Raw genomic sequence first — 23977 nt, forward strand, 5'->3', positions numbered from 1 at the left:
TCTCTTGCCACCTGCCTCAGTCCCTGTCTTATTAGTTGTTTTTCTTTGCTTCTGCTCCTCCTCCTCTTTTTCCCCCTCCTCCTTCTCCCTCCACCCCACCCCCATTTGTCTGGTTTATAATTTTCTTTTACTCTGTTTCTGGGCATGTAGAATCTTTCTTCCCTCACTTCCATTTTGGTACCTTAATTTACCCATTCTTTAAATTTTCCCCAAATGTCTGCTGTATGCCAGGAAAACAATGTCCTCAGTGGAACCTGACCCTTATTTCTTTAATATCTGAGTAGTAAAGTTAATAGCTGACACTGATCCACAACAACAAGAACAAAAATGGTTTGGTCAAAAATGTTTTTTTTCAGAGCTGGAATGGACTTCAAGGTTCATCTCACTCAGAAACTTTCAAAATCCTCAAAGCCCCTCTGTGGACCACCATGTAGGGTGATCAGCGAGATGTGGATTTATTTGTAGGGGCTTTGCCCCCTCAACCAAGCCTCAAACAGAGCACTTGGCCTTTTAGATGTTTTATATCTGAGGTTCTTTGTAAGAATTATATGAACCAAGAGTTCTAAGGTTAAATCAGATTTGAAAATAATATCCTGGAGTTCCCATCGTGGCTCAGTGGTTAACGAATCCAACTAGGAACCATGAGGTTGCGGGTTTGATTCCTGGCCTTGCTCAGTGGGTTAAGGATCCAGCGTTGCTGTGAGCTGTGGTGTAGGTCTCAGACGCGGCTCGGATCTGGCGTTGCTGTGGCTCTGGCGTAGGCCAGGAGCTACAGCTCTGATTATTAGACCCCTAGCCTGGGAACCTCCATATGCTGCGGGAGCGGCCCAAAAAATGGCAAAAAGACAAAAAAAAAAAAAAAAAAGAAAAAGAAAAATGGTATCCTAGTGTAATCCCATTTGACAAATGAGGAAAACATCTGAAAGAAGTTAAGTGACTTGTCTAGAGCCATCCAGTGAACAGTACCAAAGCTAGGGTATAGGTCTAGCTTCTAGGCAATGTTCTTTGAACAAGACCATGTCCTCAGTCTCTCAGGTAAAATGGGGGGGGGGAGTAGCTTTCTAGTCATTGCATTTATTTCATATGAACTTAGCTTTCTATAGACTATTTGTTCTCTGCCTAGCCTGTTGTTTTTTAACCTTTCAAGCATTATACCTTACACTTAAAGAAAAATCCAAAATTGTGGACCCCTCCACTTGGCTTTAGGTTAACCTTAAATTTTATACCGAAACATCACTGGGAGAAGTCAAGGTGGTTAGTGATCATGTTCCGTGGCTCTGCTGTGTCCTGTGAAATGTCTCACTGTTGGAGATAGTTCTGAATGTTCATGTGTCACCTGCGGTAAATCCACCCATAGATCTCCTTTCATCCTTACTTCAATTCAAGTCTATTAATCTATTTCTTCTGGGAGAAGACTTGGTCTACATTGAAGTTTGAATTAAAAAAAAAATGGAAAAAGGGGACCACAGTACCAGCGCTGTGTTATAAATCTTGTATAAACACCAGTCAGACACACACAGTTGCTATCTTCCTACTGTGGACCTTTTTGGGGGAAAACTGGGAATGGCTGGTATTTGTAAGGGTAATATAGTTTCTCTTTTAGGTAGGCAAGTCTAAAGGCTCTGATCCATCATTAAGAAGCTTTAGGATTAAAAATAAAGTACCTCTACAGAATACAAATTGGGGTTCTTGGAACAGTCTGGCACAAAAGGGAGCTCAGGAGAGGATGCAGAGGCAGGCATTGTTTGGCTTGTAACAAACAGAACAGCCATATACAAAATGAAGCAGCGCTAATGACGCCTTCGCTGTTCAGCGTTCTCTCGGCTCTGATGAGAACCATCCTCAGGTCCTGGGTCATAGCGGTCCTCTGCCCAGAATCTTCGGCTCAGCCATGTGGTTCATCAGGGAGAGCTGAGGGTCCTGGGGCGTGCTCCCTGCACCCCCTTCTCCTCTGTCCTTTCTTCTGACTGCACTCTAAGGTGAAAGCCCAGGCATGCTTCCCAGCACATCCCTGAGACTCTATGTCTGTTTGCGCTTAAAGGAACAAAAGAACAATGTGGCAGGACCGAAGCTGGTTCTTCAGGATGCAGTCGTTTTGCAGCAGCGGCTGACCTGGAGGTTTAGTCTCTGTCTTCCCCGGTCACCATGAGGCTGGCAGAGATGGGGGAAGCTGCTGAGGCGAGCAGCCTTTTCTGGTGCAGCTCTTCCCACTTACTTCTGTTGGTGGCCACTGAATCAAGCATTGGCTTCAGTTTCGCATTGACCTTCACCAACGCCTAAAATAAAACAAAAACAGGTAGCAGGGAAAGCAAGCTGCCTGTGATTTTCTAGCTTTCACTTGTAGGGAGAATGGAAACTGGCTGTAAAAAATGAAAGTGATGATTACTTTGATCAACATGAAGCAAACATGTACTTAACACCATTGTGTTGTCTTAATAGAGCTTATGAAAAGGAGAAAATAAAGCAGGTGTCTGTGGATAATTCCAGCAGGTGCCAACTAATTTGATTATGATCCTGCTTTTATATCCGCATCAAGCTAGAAAGGAAACAAAATATCCAGGTCACAGGTGTCTACTGGTATGTATATCTCTGCCTGCTAGGGAGGGTCCAGATCTCAATAGACCAGGAACTGAAATTTTTACAGAAATAAACCTACCATTTGCTCCACCACAGATGACTCTGGCTGGACCTGGATGAGAAAGGCTGGGTAAAATCCAGAAATGAGGAGGAGATCATTTTTAAAGTGCAGCATCTGGGAACTGTGCTAAATGTACAGATGCACATGGGACGATGTATGGAAGCAGACATGAAGGAAGAGAGAAAAGAAAAAAGGGTGTGGAAGAGAGGAACAGTTGGAAGGTGCAGGAGAGATGAGGGAAGAGAAAATGTAGAATGTGACTGGAGGCTGACTGACCACAAGGCTAAGGACTTAGCTTAGGACTCATGGGCCTCACCTGCAGGAGACCCTTCTGATTTTTTTTTTTTGTACATAATTTTATGTTATTTTTAAAAAAGGGTCCCCTTGGAGTTCCCATCGCGGCTCAGTGGAAATGAATCTGACTAGTTTCGTGAGGATGCAAGTTCGATCCCCCGCCTCGATTAGTGGGTTAAGGATCCTGTGTTGCCGTGAGCTGTGGTGTAGGTCGCAGACACAGCTTGGATCTGGTGTTGCTGTGGTGTAGGCCAACAGCTAAAGCTCCGATTCGAACCCTAGCCTGGGAACCTCCATATGACTAAAACAAGGGTCACCGAGCCGTGGGGGTTTGGCCCAGGGAAAGGTAATGGTCCCACTTTATGCCTTGGATTCTGTGGCCACAGAGTAGACTCCCGTCCCATGGAGACACCCTCTGGTGCGTCCCATTCAATCCAAGGGCAACAAAAGGTGACCATGTAACCAAACCTCCTCTGGAAAAGCCTTCTCCAAGCATGAGCACGACAGGTGCTCCAGAACAAAGAACTCCAGCAGGAAGAATAGCTCTTTCTATCAAGGATGGAGTCCTCTCAGTGCGACTTCAAACTACCTGTTAGGAGGACCTTCTATAGCCCCTCCAATAACCCTCCACTCTGGGAGCTTCAGGGGTATGAGTGAAATGTGACTAGATGTAAGTTGGGTGGGGGTCGAAAGCCCAGAAATAATCAAATAATCAGGGATCCTACTGAGTGGTGAACACTTCACCCCAGCCGAGGTGGCGTCCCTTCACGTTCATGCCCTTAAACAGCATGGTCTGTCTTTTATAGGCAATATTTGTCACACCAAGCAACATCTAATTTGAAAACAGATGTATTAGTTATTCCATAGGATAATAAATCACAACAATATAATAATTCAGGCAGTGATCAAAATCCCCTCCCCTTCCATGAGAAAAACGCAGGTGCCGGTTTTCTGCTCCATGTACAGTGTTTTTATTTAGACAATAGTGGGAGAGGTGGCAATGAATGCCATGGTTTTTAGTGTAGTTTGGCACTGGTTCCTTTTCACTCTGATCAAGCCTTTTAATTAAACTGACTACTATAATTCCTATGGAAATTAGTGTTTATGTTATTTTCCTGCTACAAAAGCATTTCTCTAGAACTTTTTTTTTTTTTTTAATCCCAGGAGCACAAATTGGAATTTTTTTTCTGCATGAAATGTAATTAAAAACTCATTTGATTACTATAGTTCTGGCTCTGTTTTACTTATTAAATTCCTGTAATCAGTTTTCTTTTATGAAGCTGCTGGGAAATGATCTCAAAAGCAACACATTTTTCTCTTCCTTGGCAGGTTCCCGAGCATTTACTAAATTACATTCATAGCACCTGCCCATGATTCGAATTACTCCACCAATTTATTCCTTAAACTATTTAAGTTTATTTGGCTTAGCCCCAAACAGATTGCTTCCCTTTATCTAGCTCTTTGTTCTATGTCTTGCTTTCTTTGTGTTGAATGAAAAAAAAAAAAATTGGGGGGTTATGCAGATTTCTTAGAATTCCTTGTCTTTACATCTCATATTCTCCTTAATCACAAAGTTGCCATACTAGAATATTGTTTTGCTGTGGTCAGGGTCTGGTTCCAAGCAGTGGTAGCAAGAATCTCATCCTAAAGAACTCCTCTTGCACTATAAATCTGTTGTATAAATGCAGTTAGCCGAGAGAATATGGAACTATTAGAATATTAGGAAGGCAAGGGACTATCCACAAACCCAAATTCTAAGGATTACGTGCAGTGTGCCATCAAGATAATTGCTCCCAGTATTCAGAAAGATTCTGGTATTATTCCTACAAACTTCTCATCAGCAAATGACACCTGATGAATTCTGTGCAAATGTGTGCAAATGCTACTCGGATTTGTCTCATTTGACTAGCTCTTCTCTTAGAGAAAGAAAACGGGGACCCATCACTGATCTGCTTACTCTCCACACACTCGCATAGGGACTCTAAAGGTTACGTGCGTGGTGCCCCCTCCGCCGAGGGATGCCGAGCCTCCTCTGTGGCATCCTTGTGGCTTTAGCATTTGCAGCGTTTAAACACGTCTGGAGGCGGTGGACTCACTACCTCCCAGGCTAGGGATAAGGCTGAGGGTCCAGTTTACTCTAAGAATGTTGTTCTTTATACTAGGCTGAAATCTATATCCTGTAACTTTAACCTAATGGTTCTTTCTAGTGTTTAAACTCGAATCTACTGGAGCCGTGTGACTCATGTGCTGCTCTAAGGGTAGGTTAGGATAGGATTTACTAAAACCCAACTTGGGCTGTGCTGCTTGTTATCCCTTGGAACATCTGTACAGCTATCACAGGGACTCCCGAAATCACTGCAGCTCCACCACCACCACCCATTCCAGACAGGACCCTGGACACTGCTCCACCAGGGTACCCAGCCCAGGGCACTAGTCATCCAGGTGGCTGAGGGACCCCACTTCCTTCTCAATTCTATTCACACTCCATTGCTGGGTCCACTTGTGACCAGCATGCACAATTTATTCGAAAGTTTAGCCATGTTTTGAATAAGTAATACATTCACTGGTCCAATGGATACAAAGGGTCCAGCATGTACAGCGTTACAATCTCTCTTCATGCCCTGCCCCAGAGACTTAGTTTCCTTTCCTAAGGCAACTGATGTTATCAGTTTCTTGGGTATGCGTCAAGAAACATTTCAGGCTATATAAGCCTAAGTAGGTAGATTATGTATCTATGTATAATGCATTATAGATATGTATAATGTATATATGCATAATTAAGTTGACTCCCTCACCATTTGGGTGTTTTCTTTCAGAGAGGGGGTGAAATCAGAACCTTGTGGAACATTATTACAGTGCTTGAGTGAGACTAAGTTTATTGCACAGGAGTTAGCATCTGGAGTGTATAGAGAGGAGAGGGACCAAATTTCTATTTTCTTTTGCTGGATCACCAAATCTTCTGCAGAGCTTAATCTGCCACCTACTGTAGTTTTCCTCTCAAAAAATCATAGTTTTCATTTCTAGAAGTTTGATTTGAGTCTTTTTTTTTTTATTTCTTCCATGACTGTTTTTCATGCTTCATCTTTCCTCTACTCTCTTGAACATATAAAATACAATAAATGTCTTGATATCCTCCTTTTTTTTTTAGGGCCTCACCTGTGGCATAAGTAAATTCCCAGGCTTGGGGTTGAATAGGAGCTGCAGCTGCTGGCCTACAACACAGTCACAGCAATGCGGGATCTGAGCCACGGCTGTGACCTATGCTGCAGCTCATGGCAACACTGAATCCTTAACCCACTGATTGAGGCCAGGGATTGAACCCGTGGATACTAGTAGGGTCCTTAACCCACTGAGCCACAATTGGAACTCCTTGATGTTCTTCTTTATCAGTTCTATGAAATGTATCGTTTCTTAGTCTGTTCTGATTGATTTTTCTCATTATTACAGGCCACATTTTCTTGCTCTTTGCATGCCTGGTAGTTCTTGATTGGATATCAGACATTGTGAATTTTATGCTGTTGGGTGCTAGAATTTTTTTTTTTTTTTTTTGCATTTCTTTAAATATTTCTCAGTTTTATTTGGGAATGCAGTTAGATTACTTGGAACTAATTTGATCCTTTTGAGACTTGCTGTTAAGCTTTGCTAGGTGGCTCCAGAGTGGAGCAGCCTTTAATCCAGGGTTAATTTGGCCCTACTACTGAGACAATAATCTTCTGAGAACTGTACCCAGAACTTCACATATTTCAAGGTTTTTTTCTCAAAAATTCTGGCTGTGGGAGTGTGGACTATTCTCCCACCTGTGAGAGCTCAGAGGATCATTCTGCTTGCTCCTTTTTGCTGGCTCTTTTCTTAGCCTCAGAAGTGCACTCACGTGCATGGGGTGAAGAGCACTGAAGACTCAGGGGAGCTTGCAGGTCTCTGGGGTGGTCTTGCAGCAGAGGGTTCTCTGTTGCTCTCTTCTCTGTTGCTCTCACATCCTCAGTCTTCCCAGATGCCTGGCTCTGCCTCCTCAGCTCAGTGAAACCACTGGGCTCTGCCTGGGTTCCCCTCCCTGTGCTGCCACGTGGACACTCTCTCCAGGGAGTAAGCTGGGCCCATTTCATTTGTTCCCCTTTCTCAGGTGTTACTATATTGTGTTGCCTGTTGTCCACTATCTGACAATGGTTGTTTTACATATTTTTCTGTTTTTTTGGCATTTTCTTTCCCCTGTTACACTGTCATGGTTCAGCAGTGGAAATCTCTATCATTGGTTTCAAACCACTCTGTCCTGGGTACTAGCCACGAGCTCCAAGGGAGAGTGGAAACAAGGCCTTGTGTCTTTGGATCTTTAGCTCTGAGCTCAGTGGCTCCCCTGGAAAAATGGCCCTCCTCCCCTCCACCCATGGAATTGTGGCAAGAAGACAAGGGAAAGGCCAGAACAGCTGTCAGAGGCCACTAGTGTGGTCAGGATGTTCTGACCTGCTACAAAATCCTGCTGTAAAAACAACCCAAGAATGACCCGCCTGGGAAATGAATATAGTATCTCTCTTCTTACCATTATTCCTGAGACCTTGTTTCTATCAGTTCACTAAGTTGCTGGGAGTCAGACTCCGGCCTTGCTTTTTCTCTGCCATCAAGAGCCACATCTCTTGTCATCTGGCCCTGTGTGTGCTTATTAGTTGACAATCACTTCTTGGAACTTGAGTGCTGGAGAGATGTTGGCAGATGTGGGACAGAGGAATAAGCAAAGAGAAAGCCATGCTCTTAGAAAAAGTCTCCATGCCTATACTCTCTGGCAGGAAGAGTGCAAAGAACTCCACTAAACTAAAACCAGATTTTCTTCGAACCTGAAAGTGTCCAACTATTTCATTCATTCCTTTAAAAAAAACTTTGAGGAAATTATCTGAACTGGCTGCTTATTTATTTTTGAAAGGCCAAAGAGAGAAAATGGCTTTTACTTCCTGTTTTCGATTGACATATTTCCAGGCTATTGGCCCTAAGAACTAGAACTGTATTTTCTGCCTTCTTCCATCCCCACCTTATCCAAGAGAAATAATCAGAAAATAAGAGATACAATACATGGTAGAGAAGAAGGAAAATAAAATATTTTAAATACCAATTTTTGGATAAAATATAAAAATAGACTTGAAGTCCCTCTCACATATCTTGTTTGAGGCAATATTCCTATAAAGAAGATGGGATCACTTTACTATTATGATTATTTAAATTCCTGAGTGGAAATGACAGAAAGCCCACTCAGGGATGGTATTTGAAATGGAAAGTCATTGATGTCTTGACCTGCTGGAATCATCTCTGCTCAGAGCTTTGACAGGAAGGGCAAGAGCGTATGCAAGTGGTGACCGGCCCTAAATTTCTCTTGCATTCTTGTGACTGGCCAGCCACATGTAAAAGAGCATTTCCAAGAGAGCAAGGAGGCTTCTGCCTAAAGTATGTGACTTCAGAGAGAAGTGGCCAATTGTGCAGCAAATCCAAACTTTAAATTAGTGAACTGCTGAACAGCTAACTTTCTTGGTTCCCAAAGGTAACCATTATTCATGTTTTAATCTAACATGGTCCTGAATTTTCCATGTCATGTTGCAGTGACATAGTTGGCCAAGAAGCCCATTTGGCTGGTCAACCTTCTACTCTTCTATCGTGTTGCAAATGCCAGAGTCAGTGACCTGACTGCCCTAAACTGAACTCACTGCCCTCCTCTGAACCCTCTTCTGCTCTCATGTTTACTCTCTCAGGGAACTAAACATTAGCATCTCCACCCAACTTCCCAACCCAGAAATCTATGGGTGTCAATCCATGATGTCCTCTTCTCCGAATTCAAATCATCACCAAGTCCTCTCAATCCTACCTCCAAAGTGTCAGTCTATTGCTATTGCTACTACCCTAGTTCAGGCTGCCCTCATCTTCTCCATTGCCTTAAACCTCCTGCAGCCCCCGCCACCTGGGCTCGCTACCACCTCCTTTCATCCTTTCCAATTAACTCACCACATTGTAGCCATCCTGGAGTGGTCAGTCCAAATCACACATCTGAGCTTGTGCTTTCTACCCTGAACCTTTTGGTGGCTCCCATTTGATATAAATGTGTTGTAAGACCCTACCAGAAAAGGTGAACTGTGATATCAAAAGAGAATTAAATCCAAAAACAAGGCAAAAAAGAACCATAAAGCCCAATGGAAAATTTGCATTACGGTACAAAAACAGAATTTCGAAATGCTCAAATAATCCCATCGAGGCTTCTAGAAAGCCCGAAATACATGTCTTTCTATGCACTTTAACAATTTTCTAAGTAAAAAAATAAGCTAAACTCCACATGGTGTGTTTGGCAGGGGAGTAGCTGAAGTGTTAGTTACTACATGTGAGAGCAGATGGAGCTGGCTGTGGGGTCCAGATGGGAGGCAGGAAACAGATTCCACCTAAACCTCACTCCTTCCCTCCCCAGTTCAGCGGCCTTTGAAACTCAAGGTTGTGTAAAAATTAATTTGCATTAAATTGCTTAAGATAATGTATTAACTACATTGGAGGCTTCCAGCAGTTTTTAAAACTTGCTTCAAAAAACAAATAATCAAACAATAATGGTGAACATAGAAGCGAGCCAAGACTTCTTTGGATAAATATTTCTAGACATTCACATTAAAGATACCACCTTTAAAGTAAATCTTTAGTGTGGAATTTGCTCAAGATGGAAAATTAATGATAATTGTTTACATATATTACACGTGAACCTATGCCAGGCACCGTGTATTATTGGATTCTCCCCAGGCTAGAGCACAATGGAGTTGAAAATGCTCTAGCCTTATGATTTCTGTTCCATTTGGGGACATAGTCATTTACCTCACCAGGACTATGGTACCTCTAATAGGGATTGCTAGCTGCCTTCCCAGTGTTCATTTTAGCCTCTCTTGAGCTTAGGAACGGCCGGGGGGGTGCAAGCAGAATTCAGAAGGAAGAGCTTCTGAGAAGAGTCTTAAATGGGAGTTTATTTAGCTGAGGGGTGGATCTTTTTGCCCTTGTCCCTATCTCCTAGCTGCTGGAAGCCGTTAACATGATGGCTTGAACTACAGCGACCACCTTGTGACTCTGAGGCAGCTTTGAGAATGGCAGCCACATGCTATGGAAAGATAAACAGGGACTGTATGTCTGATGACTCTGGTACTGCCATGCCTTAGCAGCCTAGAATTGACTTCTCTCGATTCTTTTCATTGGAGAAGAGTAAAAGTCTGTTTCATTTAAGCTATTGTGATTACAGATCTCTGTTACCAGTAGATGCATGCGGTTCCTCATTGAGAGACTTGATGTCATGGTGTAGGTCTCTGTTTGATGGCTACCTGTGTAGGTGTCAAAGGATTCTAGGCATCTCGATACTTGAGCAAACTGATCCCCTACATCAGGGAGTTATGAGTTAAGTGTTTGTGGCAGTGGGTTATAAGTGAACTGTGGTGGACAGCAGAGGCTATACATTGTCTCTTTGCCCTTCCTCAGGTGACAATCCATTCCATGTGCTCTGAGTAGGCACGTAATTCCTGAGCGATTGGATGTGGATGTGGCCCAAGCCAAGGCAATCAGAGTTCTCTCAAGGCTTTACCTGAAACTACTAAAAACGACCTTCTCTTTTGCTTCTTTCTTTTGGTGTGATGATACCTGTAAGGAATGCTCATTCTTAGAGCTGCCAGGGTGTGTTAGAAAAGCTTAGTTGAGAATGAAGCCAAAACAGAGGTAGAAGGCAGAGAAAAAGGGCTACTGTCTTATGCTATCCTTTGATTCCCCTAGATCCAGCCACATGCTGCCCAGCCAACTGGACCCCTAAGTTCTCTGGTTGCTTGAGCCAACAAACTCTCATTTCTGCTCAAACTCACTTGAGGGAGTTTCTGAGCTCCAAATAATGGGTCTCTGGCTACTGTCCCTTATTGTTCTCTGTCACACAAGTGACTTGAGAGTGAAACATCCCCCCACCCCCGCCAGACATTGAACTGGCCGCATAGGGAGCCTCAACTGCCCAGAATAAAAAGTTTCTGCTAATACTCGCTGGGCAGACATTTTTACCCAAGTTCATGTGAGTCAGGGACCAGCTAGCACCTGTCTCCCTTCTCCTTGAACCCTCAGTCTGCTGAACAGACACCTTAAAAGATTTCAAAAGGTTGCTTGGTCTTAACCTGCCATGTTAAGGGGACTCAGAAGACACCAACGGAGGATGCCAACTCCCTCTGGTGGCAAAGTTAGCAGGCCTGCTGCATTCTGGCTTCCAAGGGCTCCTGACGGCATCCATTTAGCCTGGATTTTCCCTAAGGACCAGGTGAACTCAGACAGAAAGGAAAAGCAGCAATGAGCTGCTGTCTTCTCCGTATGGGGAGTTCACTATTACTCCATGTTTAATTACATCGGATGAGATTCTTTTTCCAGTTGGGAAAACTATTTTTTCTGTATGTGATATTAACTCTGCAGCAGTAACAGGCTGGCTATGGCTGATTTTTTTGCAAAGGCCAAAGAATATTGTCAGATCTTTCTGTTAGGGATATTTGAGATCTTAAAATCCAAATAATGTGAGACAGTTACCCAAAGAGCAGTAAAGATGATAAAGCCACCGAGGTAATGCTTAGTATGAGGAGGGCAAGCAAGCTCATTAGAATCCACCATAAGAGTGTGCAGATCTATAACCAGAATCCTAAGGGCATAGTCTACCCAAGTTATAACACTGATGTTTGCAGCATCAATGTCTAAGCTCCTGAAAGCTAATTACAGTACCAGTAATAACTTAGAAAGAGATCATTTTCTTTCCAAGGTTTGAAGCGGATTAGTAGTGCCTGTAAAAGTGAAAATGCTTTGCCACAAATTTCTCTCCCACTTTTCTTTCCCTTTCCATTTTCTTCCTAATCTCTCAGGTTACTTGTTTCGCTTATTTTATTTATATGCTCAAGAGATTCTTTTGTGGAGAATGATATTTACAAATGACATTAACTTAGGAATTAATGAGGCAGGAATTGTACTCTCCTTGGATTAATAGCATTGTTATTTCCATAAATATAGGCCAAGAATCTTAAACTCAAATGTCTAGAGGGACCAGTGAAGTTAATGAATGAAATAGGCTGCACGATACAGCTGGGAGTGGTGGGGCCTATGGCAAACTGGATATGTTACTTTATTTTTCAGTGAAGTATAGTTGATTACAATGTTGTGTTAATTTCTGCTGTACAGCAAAGTGATTCAGTTATAAACACACACACATACATTCTTTTTTATATGCTTTTCATTATGATTTATGTGTTTATAAATATACATTTGTGTTTATATGTTACGCTTTCATATAACAGTGTCCAACTGAATGAAACATGTCTGTGGGCTGAATCTATTCCGAGGGCCACCCACTTGCTCTCTGGGAGAGTCAGTAAAACACATCTGGAATGAATGACTGAGTACTGAGTGTGTCCTGTGTTCCAGATGCCATCCTAGGGCCTCTCTATAGGTGAGCCCATTAAACCCCACAACGGTGCAGAGAGATTGGTGTTGCTGACCCTGTTTTGACAGATAGGAGACCTGAGATTGGGGAAAGGGAGTTAAGAGAGCCAAAGTTTACATGAGTAAGTAGACAGCAGAGCTGGAACGTCTGCCCAGGCCTGCCAGAGGACAGAGCCTGTGGTGCCTTCCTGCGAGGGATCTCAACGGGGACATGGGTAATAACACGTGTCTCGTCCTTGACTGGAGCATCCAGACAGCAGAGCAACCTTTCTGTCCTAGTGTCCTTGGCACTGTTTCAGGACAAATTCACAGGAAGCAGGTGGCCTCACTGAGTAATGAAGAAACACCACTTCCCAAACATGAGGTGTAGATAGTGAAACTTATCTGCGACTCATCTCCCCAAGCCCATCCTGGGAAAATAAAACAAAGGTTTTAAGTAGTAAATCATAGGAAGGCCTAGAGATGGTTTGTGTACATGGGAGCCAGGAGAAGCGTATCTTGTTTTAATGAGCCCCTCTAGGATACCGTCCTAGGTTATCCCATTGGTTGGGTTTTCATGCACATGGGTAGCTAATCAATCATGCTCACTGGGTAGGCAACATCTGACTTGGAAGGAATGGTTGCTGACCCGAGAGTCACAGCCTTTGATGAATGGGGCTTCAGATGAGAGGAGGTTGGAACATGTAACTAAAATGCAGCCACATGGTAACAATCCACCTCTCCCCCACCAGAATGTTCTCTGGTAGCACTGTGCCACTTGAGACTTTATATGTGTAAATAAAACGTATTGTTTTTGCAAAGTTCAATGTGTAAAAAGGACCATTTAGAGAATTTATTTTGTTGAACTACAAGCATTCATTTACATATCTTTTTCGTATACTTCTGATGTACCTCGAGTCCTAAGGTTTTCCAGATGTAATGGATAGGGTGCGTATGTGGGAGAGGGTTGTCCGAATATGGAGTTACAATTCCTTGTCCTTGGTGTGAATGGTGTTCTGGGGAAGCTACCATCATAGCCGTAAGAATGGATTCTAGCATATCCTATTCATAGTTGCTGTTCTATCTTTTAGCTGAATTTGTACTAATGAACTGCTTAGCGAGTGCCACGTGAATCTGATGACGACTGAGCATGTGTGAGTTTAAAGGTAATCCTCATGCCCAGCAGCAAACAGGACTCAGCTGCATCCCAAAGCCCTGGATCTACAGAGAAACAGCCTCAAAGCATCCGTGAGAAATGCTCTGTCTTTAGCTAAACATCCTTGGGGACAAAAATCCTCTATTATTTTAGTGGTCTCTCTCCATACGGTAAAAGAACCTTCTTTTTCTTAATTTTACAACATAATAAAGAAAGTAAGATTTGGGGGAGAAAGTATTGGAAGACAAAAATGGAATATTTTATATGTATCAATTGAGGTGTCATTCGATGGCTTTTTGGTCCATAGGAGGGGTCCATTTAAGATCTGGTCAAAGTTATGTTATTGTGGCTTCTTTATTACCTACCTAACTCTCCCACAGACTAAGATATGGGAAAAATTTGTGTGCGTGGGACAGCAGGACCAATTCTCTGAGTATTTTTTATTAAATTTTTGAAGTATAGTTTAAGGAAGGGAACATTGAATTTTATGAACAAAAACTCCCTAATAGGCAATATTTCCTATCTTTTCAATCTTGGGAAGTTTTACATTAACTTTCAAATTTGATCATGTAAAATTAAATAAGCATCCCAATAAAAAAACAAACTAGATTTGGTTTTGAGCTAAATTCTAAAGCTTATATGGAAAAATAAACAAGAATACCTAGAAAATACTGAAAGAGTAATGGGGAAGGTTAAACTAGGGTTATCATTAAAATATATTATAAAGCAATATTAATTAAAATAGCATGGCTAGGCAAACAGAGTAGAACAGAATAGAAAGAGTAAAAATAAAATTAAATTTAAGGGAGTTTCGTATATGATGAAGTATGATGAAGGTAACTTTTTTTTTTTTTTTTTTTGGTCTTTTTAGGGCCATGCCTGTGCCATATGAGGTTCCCAGGCTAGGAGTCGAATAGGAACTGTAGCTGCTGGCCTACACCACAGTCAGAGAACTCCTGAAGGTAGCATTTTAAATCATAAGGAAAAAGATTAGTCAAAAGTTGATGGGAACAGTTCCCATCATGGCTCAATGGTAATAAATCCGACTAGTATCTATGAGGACGTGGGTTCAATCCCTGGCCCTCCTCAGTGAGTTAAGGATCAGTGAGCTGTAGTGTAGGTCTCAGACTCAGCTTGGATCCAGCATTGCTGTGGCTGAGATGTATGCCAGCAGCTACAGCTCTGATTCGATCCCTAGCCTGGGAATTTCCCTATGCTGCTGCAGGTGTGCAGGTGTGGCCCTAGAGACCAAAAAAAAAAAAAAAAAAAGAAAAGAAAGAAAAGAAAAAGAAAAAAAACTGATGGGAAAACTGGGTAGCCATCTAAAAACTAAAGTTGGATTCTTCTTCACATGTTATACCCAACAAAATAAAGCAAAGCTAGATGAGTCACAGATATAAATATAAAAAGTGAAACCATCAAGGGGGAGGGGGAGGAAGTGAGATGGACTGGGAGTTTGGGGTTAGGAGATGCGAACTATTACATTTAGAATGGAAAAGCAATGAGGTCCTGCTGTATAGCACAGGAAACTATATCCAATCTCTTGGGATAGAACATGATGGAAGATAGTATGAGAAAAAGAAGGTATCTATCTATCTATCTATCTATCTATCTATCTATCTATCTATCTGTCTATCTATCCATCTGTGTATCTATGTATCTATTATATATATGTATGACTGGGTCACTTTGCTAGACAGCAGAAATTGGCACACTATAAATCATCTATACTTTAATTAAAAAATAAAATAAATGAAACTATAAAATACTAAAAGAAGTTCTGAGAATTTTGAAAATGTTATAATTTTGGAATGGGAAAGTCACTATCTATATGACATAAAATCCAGAAGTCACAACAAAAGATGAATCTGACTACATAAAAATCAATATATTTCTGTATAGCATAAACAAAGTGAAAGGAAAAATGACAACCTGGGAAAAATATTTGCCACTTTTGCTATAGATAAAGGTCTATTTTTTAAAAACATAGGGAGCTCCTACAAATCAATAGGGTAAGACCACCATCCCAGAAAAAAAATGGGCAAAAATATGGAGAGTTTACAGAAAAAAAAAAAAAGAGACAAATGGCTCCTAAATAAAGCTATACTAAAAATATGATCAAACTCATTTATGATATGAAAAATACAAATTAAAACTACAATGACATAGACTTTTGCACCATCACATTGGCAAAATTCAAGTCTGAGAAAACGTGGTCTTGGTAAGAGTGAAGAGAAAGAGGCACCCCTGCCATTGCTGATAGAAAGAGAAGTTGGTTCAAACTTCACAGAGAGAATGTTGGCAGTATCTATCAAAATTTCAAATGCCCAAATGCTAAATGCCCAGTAATTCCACTTCTGGGTATTTATCCTACAAATAAAGTATGAAGATTATGCATTTACAAAAACATTTATTGCACATTGCTTACAATAGCAAACTATTAGAAACAACATCAGTGTTCATAACGAATGAATAATTAATTATTGGTTAAATAATTCATTCTACATCTTTAAAATCTAATATTCTGTAGCCATCCAAAAGAACGAGCTAGCTGCTGTATGGACACTGAAGAGGAATAATCTTTTTTTTTTTTTGTCTTTTTGTCTATTTAGGGCTGCAGCCGCGGCAGATGGAGGTTCCCAGGCTAGGGGTTGAATCTGAGCTGTAGCCGCCGGCCTACGCCAGAGCCACAGCAATGCACAATTCGAGCCACATCTGCGACCTACACCACAGCTCACCGCAATGCCGGATCCTTAACCCACTAAGCGAAGCCAGGGATCAAACCCGAGTCCTCATGGATGCTAGTCAGGTTCGTTAACCACTGAGCCATGACAAGAACTCCAATAACCTTAAAAATATATTAGGTGTAACAAAGCAAGGTATTGAGCAGGATATACACTCTGTTTGTATACGTGTACATGTCTACACATATACGATATACATGTGTATGTATATCTTGTACATATATTATGTATCAGCTATATCTCAATAAAAGAACAAAAGAAAACACTATTTATGGTTTTATATAGACTGTCTTTGGATGAAACTGGTTAACGAGGTTGCCCTGAGGGAGAGGAACTGGGAGGTGGTGGGGACAGGAGGGTGAAAGGACCACTTTTCTCTAATGCTTTTGTGCCACTTAGATCCTTTGAATTTTGTTCACTGGGCATGTACAAACTGTCTAACAATAAAACATTTTATTTAAAAGTTTAACATGAACTGATAAAGGAACTAGCAACCTTTGATCATATGTTAGAATTACTAAATAACAAGTCATCTGTTTATAAAGAAAGCTTAGGAGTACAAGGATAAAAAAGAGAAATACTTATTTCATAAAGATCAAAGCAATTTAGTGCTTTGCCACCATAATTCAAAAATTACCTCAGTACCTTAATGCATGGTGTGCCCCCCCACCACATTCCAATAAGGGCCGACTACCTCATTGATCCTAAACATTTCCTCTGAAAAGCGATCAATGTCCCCTGACTGGCCATTAAATAGATTTTGAAAAGCTCTTCAATCCGTATCAGTCTCATATCCTTATTTAGTTCCTCAAATTTGCCCTCAGCTGGGAATCACGCAGGCGACTGTGATTCTGTTGTGTTCACCACTCATTTGAAGGGCCCCATCCATCATCATTTCTAGGCCTTTTCTGATGCAATGTAGCTTGTTCTTTGTCTTTCTTAAAAACTGAATGGCTGTTAAATTATCCATTTATCTTCCTTCAGATTTTCTGTTCGGTTTCTCGGGCCCTCTCAGGGCTGTCTTTTCTACCTTGTTTGCTGACTTTTCATTTCACTGCCCCTGCTCTTGGCGGCATCTTGGCTCACCACGCTGTCCTTCAAAACAAACTCCCTACTTCTTTCTGCTTTCTGTGAGTTCAAAATAGTTTTCCCTATCCCTCCCGCCTGGATAGCTTTGAAAACTTGGAGATAATATGCTTCAAATTTTATACGTAGATGACAGGGAGTATTGGGAGAAAGCCTACACAGAAGGTCAAAAGTCTAGGAGTTTCGCCACCTTAAGTGACTTTTTGGGGTTTCACTTTCCTCATCTACAGATGATCTGCAAGCTTGCTTCTAGATGAACATTTATTTTACTACTGCAGTATTTCACTTCTGCGATGTTTCTGTTTCAGGTGCCCCAATAAGGACATAAGGTCTGTATTAACATTAATGCCTGATGTGTTAATACACATCAATTCAGGCAGCAGTAGGTTCTACTGGTTAGGAGTCTGGATTTGAAGGCAGGGAAAAAAAAACAAAAAACAAAAAACTAAGCTCTGTCACTTAATATTTGTGTGTTTTTAAACCCTCCAGCTTCAGTTTTCACACCTGAAAGGGGGATGACAGAAGTATTTAACTCGATATTGCTAAGAGGATTAAATCACATAATGCTTGGAAAATCAGTCTAGTGCCTGGCACATGGGAAGTGCTCAGCATATGTTACAGACTCACTACATCTTAGTGAGACAGGCAGTTTGGCTACTTATTATCTAAATTTCCCAAGGAGGCTACTGAAGCTTAGAGATGATATTAATGATAACAAGAATAATGCATCACAGGTATGGAGGGCTTTAGTATATAATGTTTACTTTCCCAATGCATTTCCGCCTGCTCCATCACCTTTCGTTCAGACTCTTGGAAAGGTTGATATTAACTATCATCACTTCCATTTGCTCCAAGAAGAAAGTCACTTTGTAAGGCCAAACGCTTTTAAAAAACAGCAGAGTAGGAGTTACTTCCAGTCAAAGCTGCAAGCCAGTGGGGATCGCCAGGAAAAGAAAGCAGAGGATAATAAGGAGCAGTAGTTTTGATGAACAAGGAGCAGGGATCTGGGAGAGGGTGCTTATGAACACACTCAGCCTTTATTGCCTTATCTTAGGTCTCTTTTCTCATTCCCTCTGCCTTCTTCTCTGTCTCTGCTGCTCCTTCTCTTGTCATATTTCAGTTTCAGCTGTTCAGACCATCTGTAGTACTAAGATCACAGGCAGCATGTTAAGTCAAGGACTTGGAGAATCATTCTTCCTTTTCTGTTATTTTATGGTTCCATAGTTTATCCATCCCTTTGCTGGTAGGAGGCATTCATACATTGAAACTCCCCTCAATTCACTGGGGCAATTCTGAGCAGTCAGTGTAACCTCCCTAGTCCCTCAGCCGTGAAATAAAGACAGAAATGCTAACGCCTGCCACAGGGCAGCTCAGGAATGGAAGGTCATTTCAGGGCACGCTGAAGGCACAGGATGCCAAGGAAACATAAGAACTTCCGAGCAGCTACGTGCTGCCACACACTTCCCGTCCTGTCACGACGAGGGCTGTGCTGCTAAGGGGGGCAGTCCTGGGGGGGTCTCATGGCAACTGAGTAACAACCTACAGACCCCACTGCTCCAGCATGGGGGAGGGCAGAGGTTGGGGCTCACCGTGTGTGCTGGCCATTGTGGCCGAGGAACAGAGACCGGGAACACAAATAAGAATAATGTGCTAATAAAGGAAAATGCAGTGGGTCCTGGAGGCTGGAATATCTACCTCCTGGGAGGCAAACTGAAGTTTTACAGGGAGCTTGTCCTCTGAGCAGATTGCTACAGTCAGAGTAGGATTTGCTGGGGAGAAGAGGGAAGGGCAGGCCTGGCAGGGACAGCTATGTGAGCAAAGGCACAGGGCATGGAATATGAGTGGGGGAGAAATATGGGACATGGCTAGTGGCCAGCAAGGGCAGAGGGTACAGAGCAAGGCAGGAGAGAAGGCGACCCTGGTAAGGTCCAAAGCACTAGCTTAGCTCTTTGCCTCTCTGATGGCGAGGGAGGGTCTAAAGGACTCACAATCAGATCTGCTTTAGGAAGATAACCCTGGTGTTAAGGTGGAGGATGGACCCCGAGATGTGAAACTGGGGAGGGGCTGCAGGGCATAATGAGGGGCTGAGTGGAGGCAGCTGGCAGTGGGCACAGAGTCAGGAGAACCCTCTGGTATAGGAGGACCCGGGGAGGGGGAAAATTATGACAAGACAACTAGAAAATACCAGACAAGGAGTTCCATGGCGGCCCAGTGGTTAGGGATCTGGAGTTGTCACCGGTCACTGCTGTGGCCCAGGTTTGATCCCAGTCTCAGGAACCTTGAATGCCACAGCTGCAGCCACCCCCCCAAATATATTAGACAAGAATAATACCAGGCATTTGGCGCTGTTTTATAACATATTTCTTGTCTTTTTTATATTAGAAGTTTTTTTAAAGTTGTCTTTTTTTTTTCCCCCTTTTTTTTGGCTACACCTGGGGCACGTGGAAGTTCCCAGGCTGGGGATGCAATCTTCGCCTCAGCAGTGACCCGAGCTGCTACAGAGACAACACTGGATCCTAACCCGCTGCACCACAAGGGAACTCCTAAAGGTGTCTTTTGTCTTCTGCCTTTAGCCTGTGCTCCAAACTCCTTTCTCCTTCAGTTTTTTGACTTGCTTCCATTCCTTCCTATTGGAGGCATTCCTCAACATACTGTGGCCCTTATCTGTTAGCATATATGTAGGCACAAGACACTGAAATATGTTTTCCAGGCAGTGTGTAAAGTGGGGTGGGGGAGTAGGAGAGTTTGTGAATGTTGCTAGGGGGCTTCATTTTTGGGTGTCCTGCAGGGAGCTGAGGCTTTCGCTGAGGTTCCCAAGTGCAAGTACATTCAGATCTTTTCTCTGAGGCTATGTGTCCCCTTCTGCAGACATCCTGGGACGTTACTTCCTTTCCAGCTTCCAATATTTGAGGATATCTTATGTCCTCTCACATTCTATTGTCCTTGAGTGTTTATATCTTTTTTTTTTTTTTTTTTTTTTTAAGAGATGCAGGAGTTCCTGTTGTGGCTCAGTGGTAAATAACCAACTAGTATCCATGAGGACGTGGGTTTGATCCCTGGCCTCACTCAGTGGGTTAAGAATCTGGCACTGCCATGAATTTTGGTGTAGGTCACAGACACGGCTTGGATTCTGCATTGCTGTGGCTGTGGTGTAGGCTGGCAGCTGTAGCTCCAATTTGACTCCTAGCCTGGGAACTTCCATTTGCTGCAGGTGCGGCCCTAAAAAGACAAAAAAGATGCAGTTTATTATTTCTTTTTCTTCTTCTTTTTTTTTTTTTTTTGGTCTTTTTGTCTTTTCTAGGGCCACACCCGTGGTACATGGAGATTCCCACGCTAAGGGTCAAATTGGAGCTATAGCTGCCGGCCTACACCACAGCCATGGCAACACCAGATCCTTAACCCACTGAGCGGGGCCAGGGGTTGAATCCTAAACCTCATGGTTCCTAGTCAGATTCGTTTCCACTGTGCCAAGATGGGAACTCTGCAATTTATTATTTCTAATCACACCTAATAGCATTGATTCATAAGTCAATAAAATATTGGAAGGTGCTCATTTCAGAGTTATCTCAATTAGTAAAAAAAACAAAACTAAACAACCAAAAAAAGTAGGGGATGACTGAAGAAAGTATGTCATTGTTTTGATACTTGGCTGCCATTTCAAAGGATAACATGAAAATTATGTTAGGGATGTGGAGATGTTTTGACCTTATGTTAAGTAACCAAAGCAGACTCCTCTCAAGCACCTGGGTGGAAAGGCGTTTGCATGTGGCTGACAGGACGAAGGGGCATCACAGGAAAAAGAGAATGTGAGTCCGTCCTTCTCCCCACAGTCCACCTGCTTTTGATGACTGGGGTATTATCTGAGGCTGTACGTGTTTTCTCTTCTGTGCTCTTCATTTTCTTCTCAGTTGTTAACATACTTATTTCCAGGCTGTTCAAAGTACTGCAGGCCTTTTCTTTCTTTTTTCTTTTTTTTGCCTTTTCTAGGGCCGCTTCCGAGGCATATGGAGGTTCCCAGGCTAGGGGTCTAATCAGAGCTATAGCTGCCGGCCTACCCCCAGAGCCACAGCAATGCGGGATCCGAGCCTCGTCTGCAACCTACACCACATCTCACGGCAACGCCGGATCCTTAACCCACTGAGCAAGGCCAGGGATCGAACCCTCAACCTCTTGGTTCCTAGTCGGATTCTTTAACCACTGAGCCATGAGGGGAACTCCCTGCAGGCCTTTTCTATCCTACTCCTTAAAACTCTTCCAGCCTCTTCCAGTTTCCCAAGAAAGTTTATATCTTTAAATAAATTCCTTCATTGTTTTATTAATAGACTTTTCAGAAGGATAAAGGAATAAACTAGAGAGGTCGATCTGCCATCTTTTACTGGCAACATCAACTGATTTGCAGGTGGAAGTGTTAGGTCAAGGACAGCTTGACATCAACCCTTCTGAGAAAGTACTTCTCTAGTGAGTAACCAGCTGAACAGAATCCATTAGCCCATTTGGAGCTCTAGGAACTGCTCTCCCTGAATCTTTACTTGGGTCCCCAGTAACTTCCCCTCTGAAGAATTCAGAGCTTTATTTTGTAAATGGGAGGTTTACAGAAGCAGAGCACTGCTGATAAAATGGACTGGCACTGAGGCTGTACGTGTTTTCTCTTCTGTACGTGTTTTCTCTCAGGGCAGCGGAGTGGGAAAAAGCAAAGTAAGGCTGAGAGGATGTGGCTTGGAAATTCTGGTTCTTCTATGTACCAATTGCTTCATTTTGGTTAAATCCATTAGCTGCTGCTGTTGCTGCTGCTGCTGCTGCTGCTTCTGCTTCTTCATCTTCTTCTTTTTTTTTTTTTTTTTTTTTTTGTCTTTTGTCTTTTAGGGCCGCACCCGTGGCATATAGAGGTTCCCAGGCTAGGGGTCTAATCGGAGCTGTTGCTATTGCCTATGCCAGATCCACAGCAGTGCCAAATCCGAGCCACGTCTGCAACCTACACCACAGCTCACGGCAACACTGGATCCTTAACCCACTGAGTAAGGCCAGGAATCAAACCTGCCACCTCATGGTTTCTAGTTGGATATGTTTCCGCTGCTCCATGATGGGAACTCCTCATTAGCTTCTTTAGGTTTCAGTTTCCTCATACTATACAACTTAGACCATTAGACATTACAGGATCCAGGATGAAGGATTTTCTTCCTTCACAGAGTTAAGAGTCAAATTAAATTGTGTATGTAAAAGCACTTTATAAACTTTAAAATATAAGCCCTTATCCAGTGGCCACTATAGTTAATATTCAATAAACATCTGCTTACTGAAAAAGTATGCATAAGGATACCTTTGTACCCTTATTTATATTAATATTGAACTTCTTTTCCAAAAACTCAGTCTAATAGAAGTCTTTAACTCTGCTTTAGACTCTGGCTATCAGATTCAACTGTTGGGCCGCCATGTTCATTGTACATGAGGCTGAGCACCTTGCTCTCCAATCACACTGTCATTTAGCACCTGCTTGCGAAGATGAGGCAATGGGCCTTGAGTGATTTATCTAAAATTTTTATGGTGCAGCTTTGATAACTAAATATAAGCGTAGTGATAGCTGAGGGCCCAGATACTCCCTGAGTTCTCTTAGGAAACATCTGGAGTAATCCACAGGATTCTGTTTGGCAACAGCACCATAAAAGTGTTTTATCTCATGCCTCACTTCCCAGGAGCAAAAACAATGCTGACCTTCCAAATAAACATTAAATTGCAGAAATTTTGGAGAAGCAATTAGAATGCAAAAAATCATCTTTTTTTTGTTTTTTTTAAATCTTTTTAGGTCTGCACCCGAGGCATATGGAGGTTCCCAGCTAGGGATCGAATCAGAGCTGCACCTTCTAGCCTACACCACAGCTCACGGCAACACCAGATCCTTAACCCACTGGCTGAGGCCAGGGATCAAACCTGCGTCCTCATGGATACTAGTCAGATTCATTTCTGCTTGAGTCACAACAGGCACTCCCAAAAAATCATCTTTAAAAGAGGACTTGATTCATTTCCTAGTGAAAAATGTGTTTTTTTCCGTCTCTCTTCCTCCCTCCTTCCCTCCTCTTTCCTCCTCCCTTCCTTCCTTCTCTCCTTTTTCTTCTGAAAAGAGTCACAGAGAGAAGGCCAAGAACAGAGGTAAGCCAGTGTTTAAAATATGCTTTCTAGAGGAACTAGAAAGTAACTGAAGTAAAGACAGCATTCCAAGCCTTGTATGGACTTGGGATTAAATAATTTTTAGCTTTGTGATTCCAAAGCAGAATTGCTTTTAAAAGAGTTATTTATGCTGGTCAGCTGAATAGGGAGAAATAGATCTTATCTTAAATTCTATCCTCAAAAGCCTTATTAGGGAGTATAATTCTTTTTACCAGATCCCAGCATTTTAATATAGATTCATGATGGCAGTTTTGAGCTCATAAAGTGTATATAAATAGAAATGGATTCCTACTATGTAAAAATAGTTTTTTTAAAAGTTGCATGAAATAAAGTCTATTTTATTTACAAGAATGTACACAAAGCTGGTTGCTTTATCAAGCCTAACTAATTTTTTAAAAGTGAAAAATTCCCTCTAAAATTAAACAGCCTGGCATGCCAGGTACTCAGGAAGAACTCTGAGCTATAGCCAAGGGT

At 42.2% G+C, this 23977-nt stretch overlaps 1 protein-coding gene across 2 annotated transcripts in view; it reads right to left on the reverse strand.

The window, feature by feature from the left end:
* The window catches only part of PDE11A (phosphodiesterase 11A), a 418185-nt gene continuing 395686 nt past the window's right edge, over window positions 1479-23977 (reverse strand). For both annotated transcript variants that reach the window (XM_021076417.1, XM_021076416.1), the window contains exon 20: window positions 1479-2276. In XM_021076417.1, the coding sequence (XP_020932076.1) occupies window positions 2121-2276 (156 nt within the window). In that variant the 3' untranslated portion in view covers window positions 1479-2120. The remainder of the gene's footprint in view (window positions 2277-23977) is intronic.

This window comes from Sus scrofa, chromosome 15 (assembly GCF_000003025.6).
Source record: "Sus scrofa isolate TJ Tabasco breed Duroc chromosome 15, Sscrofa11.1, whole genome shotgun sequence".
NCBI lineage: Eukaryota > Metazoa > Chordata > Mammalia > Artiodactyla > Suidae > Sus > Sus scrofa.